Source organism: Arachis ipaensis, chromosome B06 (assembly GCF_000816755.2).
Source record: "Arachis ipaensis cultivar K30076 chromosome B06, Araip1.1, whole genome shotgun sequence".
Taxonomy (NCBI): Eukaryota; Viridiplantae; Streptophyta; class Magnoliopsida; order Fabales; family Fabaceae; genus Arachis; species Arachis ipaensis.
In genome coordinates this window covers 35,537,118-35,540,074 of record NC_029790.2, presented here as the reverse complement: position 1 = coordinate 35,540,074, position 2,957 = coordinate 35,537,118, and the positions used below count along the sequence as shown (strand labels likewise).

Below are 2,957 nucleotides of genomic sequence, written 5' to 3'. Positions count from 1 at the left end.
ATTGATCATGAAAATGCATATCTAAAAGGAAACTCTCATGACTATCAAGTACACATGATTGAGGTAAAAAATTCCAGCAATGACAAATGAATGAATTTAATAGGGATAAATAGTTATTATTGTTATATACTGCTCCAGAAATTTCATTAATGGTAGTGTTAGCATTTTGTTCCCACACTCTATTTCATAGATTCGTCCCTACATACAAGTATAGTTTAAAAGTCTCCACTGACATGTGTTAAGTGGAAAATTTGGTAATTGTTACGAATCGGAACATTAAAAAAAAGTCTTTCGAACCATGACAAAATATGGTGATACAGCTTAAATCCATTTGAAAACGAATATTTCACAATTTATACCTCAAATAATTATTCAAAAGCATCAAAGGTGATGCAAGTACTCTCATCTGCATTGGAATGTCACCTGCTTAGTTTAATAACTTCCACCAATACATATAGAAGCAAACAGATTACATGACTCAATCTAATGCAACAAATAAACCCTTCATTATCGTACAAGTACTTATCCAATTTAAATAGAGGTAAACACAAATTATCCAAAATATAACTTTGACAAGTATCACAGCAAAATTTAACCCTAAGGGTCACACCTCTGGCAACTAACTACATTCACCAATACATGTGGTAGAGTCGGAGAAAATCCGTTGGTGGACAATAGAAGGATCACAACCAATCTTCCGCTTCTTGGTCCGAACTGCTTTTTCGCCACCCTACGTGGTTGAACAGTTTTGTCAACAGAGACCTTCTTAGTTAAAGTTCGGTAGTGCAACAAAAGAATAAAACATAATCACTTTGTTTAAAATAGTTTTGGATGATTCAATAGGATTGGTATTCGATTAATGATTTAGGAAAATAAATGATAGTATGCATACACCGAGGTAAGCCTGAATTTTATAATATATTCTAAAAACTAAAACTAATTTAAATGGTTGAGAATGATCACATGAAACCAAACTTCGAAAGATGACAACAGTAGTAAAAATTAAAAGATGTAAGAACTTATGCCACAAGTTACTTCAATCTTGCCTAATATTCTTTCATTTAATGTTACTTTTTTCTAATAGTCTTCCATGATCCCATCCTCATTTAAGGTAACTCATTTAAGATACAATAGCCTTTCTTATTAGTCTAATAGCTCATTTCATAAGATTGGACATATGCACTCAAGTGTTGCTAGTGCCTGTCCTGTCATTATATTACCACCTAATTTTTAGATTGAATTCAAATTTTTATAGCCTTACCACCTAATCAATTCTTTTACAATTTAAATATCACCAACATTAAAAAAATTCACTAGTCAAGAGTCACTAATTAAAATATGAGAATAATAAAGTTGAGTGTCAATAACTATGAACTAAAACTAATCAAGTACCATCTTTAATGTATCTTAATATTTTAGTTTCATAGCAAATTAGGTTTCAAAAGTTAATTCATTAAGAACAACGTTATACTTACCTGAACTTCTTGAGTCATCCTATTAAGCACAAAGTCGTCTCTTGGCCGTAAGGAAGCCTGGCTCGGTGCATTGGGACATCGCGTCCTTCGATGTCCAAGTCGGCCACATGTGCTACACTTTCGTCGCTTCTTCCCAACTGACGGAGCAGCCTGGGAACATCGTCCGGTGCCCTTTGTTCTAACACGGACCGGGTCCTTTATCCCTTGACGGACTAACCCGCTTGTCACCATAGGTTCAGCGGGTCTCAACCTGTACTAAATTTCCAACACAACTGCATCACTTAGAAGCTTCTTAGAGTATTGCTTGAAGTCCTCATCACTCATGCATGCGACCCATCCTAACCTCTTGCATATCTGAGAAAAGGCACCCAACCTGCTTCTATAAGTTGCTGCGTGATCCGTTGTTTCTTCACCTGATCCAATCGTTAACTTTGCTGTTTTAGCCCACCTGCGCAACACAAGGCTATCGGGCAGTGCACATAAATCCAACTTAACACATACAGCAAGGATATGCACACATGGTAGCCCGAAGGACTCCATCCGCATGCATGTGCACCTGAAATTATTTGTGACAGGTTCCCACACAACAATCCACCTCATATCCGGTCGCCGGTACTTTTCAATCCTGTAAATGTGGCACTGATCTGTAACCTTGCTTTCAAATATCCTAACCCGAACACATCGTCTGAGGGACTCGCGAAATCTCCAAAACATCTCTTGTGTGAATTTACTCCATCCGGATTTTTTCAGCTCCACAAACTCTGTTTGCAACACGGGAGTACCATAGCATGACCTAAATTCGAGCTCATCCTCGTTATCATGAAGAAAATCTATACATCTTTGAAAGTTAGTGACAAACTCCAATACTCTATACCTACTCTCAACAAACCTCCCAAGCTTAGCATGTAACGACTCACAACGAGACGTGGTTCTTATACCGGCAAAGAACCTCCCTCGTATGTAGGCGGTCGCCCAGGAATTCTTTTTCCTATACAAGTCTTTCACCCACTCTACATCAACAACGCCACACTCGTCGACCATTGACTGCTAGTGCATTTCGAATTCTTCAGTCTCCATGTCTGCCAACATACAATGTCTTAGCAATTGCGTGAAACGCGGATCACATATATTCTGTGTTGCATTTCTCAAAAGATGCCATGCGCAGAGCCTGTGATGAGCTTGGGAAAAAACAGATTGTATGGCTATTCGCATGGCAGGATCACCGTCTGTGATCACTGAAATTGGCGATTTTCCTTGCATGCAATCGAGAAATTATTGTAAAACCCAAATATATGACTCTTGAGACTCACATGAAACCATTGCCGTGGCAAACACATAGGTTTGGTTGTGATGATTAACTCCTGAGAACACCACCACCGGTAGGTTGTACTTATTACGTCCATAAGTTGCATCAAAAGCAAGCACATCCCCAAAAACAGCATAATCATCCTGACTACGACCATCACTCCAAAAAAGATCGTG

General features: G+C 38.3%; 1 protein-coding gene across 1 annotated transcript; it reads right to left on the bottom strand.

Moving 5' to 3' along the window:
- LOC107646804 (protein FAR1-RELATED SEQUENCE 5-like) lies at window positions 620-2,516 on the bottom strand. Its single transcript, XM_016350959.1, has 3 exons — window positions 1,819-2,516; window positions 1,476-1,725; window positions 620-730 (listed from the first exon to the last, which is right to left on the bottom strand). The coding sequence occupies exons 1-3, from the start codon at window positions 2,514-2,516 to the stop codon at window positions 620-622; spliced, it is 1,059 nt and encodes a 352-aa protein (XP_016206445.1).

What these genes read in the sequence shown, in the direction of transcription:
- LOC107646804 (XM_016350959.1), bottom strand. Translation starts at nt 2,516, where the DNA reads ATGGTCGACGAGTGTGGCGTTGTTGATGTAGAGTGGGTGAAAGACTTG. An exon ending in TTTTCTCAGATATGCAAGAG is followed by an intron (nt 1,726 to 1,818) that starts GTTAGGATGGGT and finishes AATTTAGTACAG; the next exon opens with GTTGAGACCCGCTGAACCTA. An exon ending in GGATGACTCAAGAAGTTCAG is followed by an intron (nt 731 to 1,475) that starts GTAAGTATAACG and finishes TCAACCACGTAG; the next exon opens with GGTGGCGAAAAAGCAGTTCG.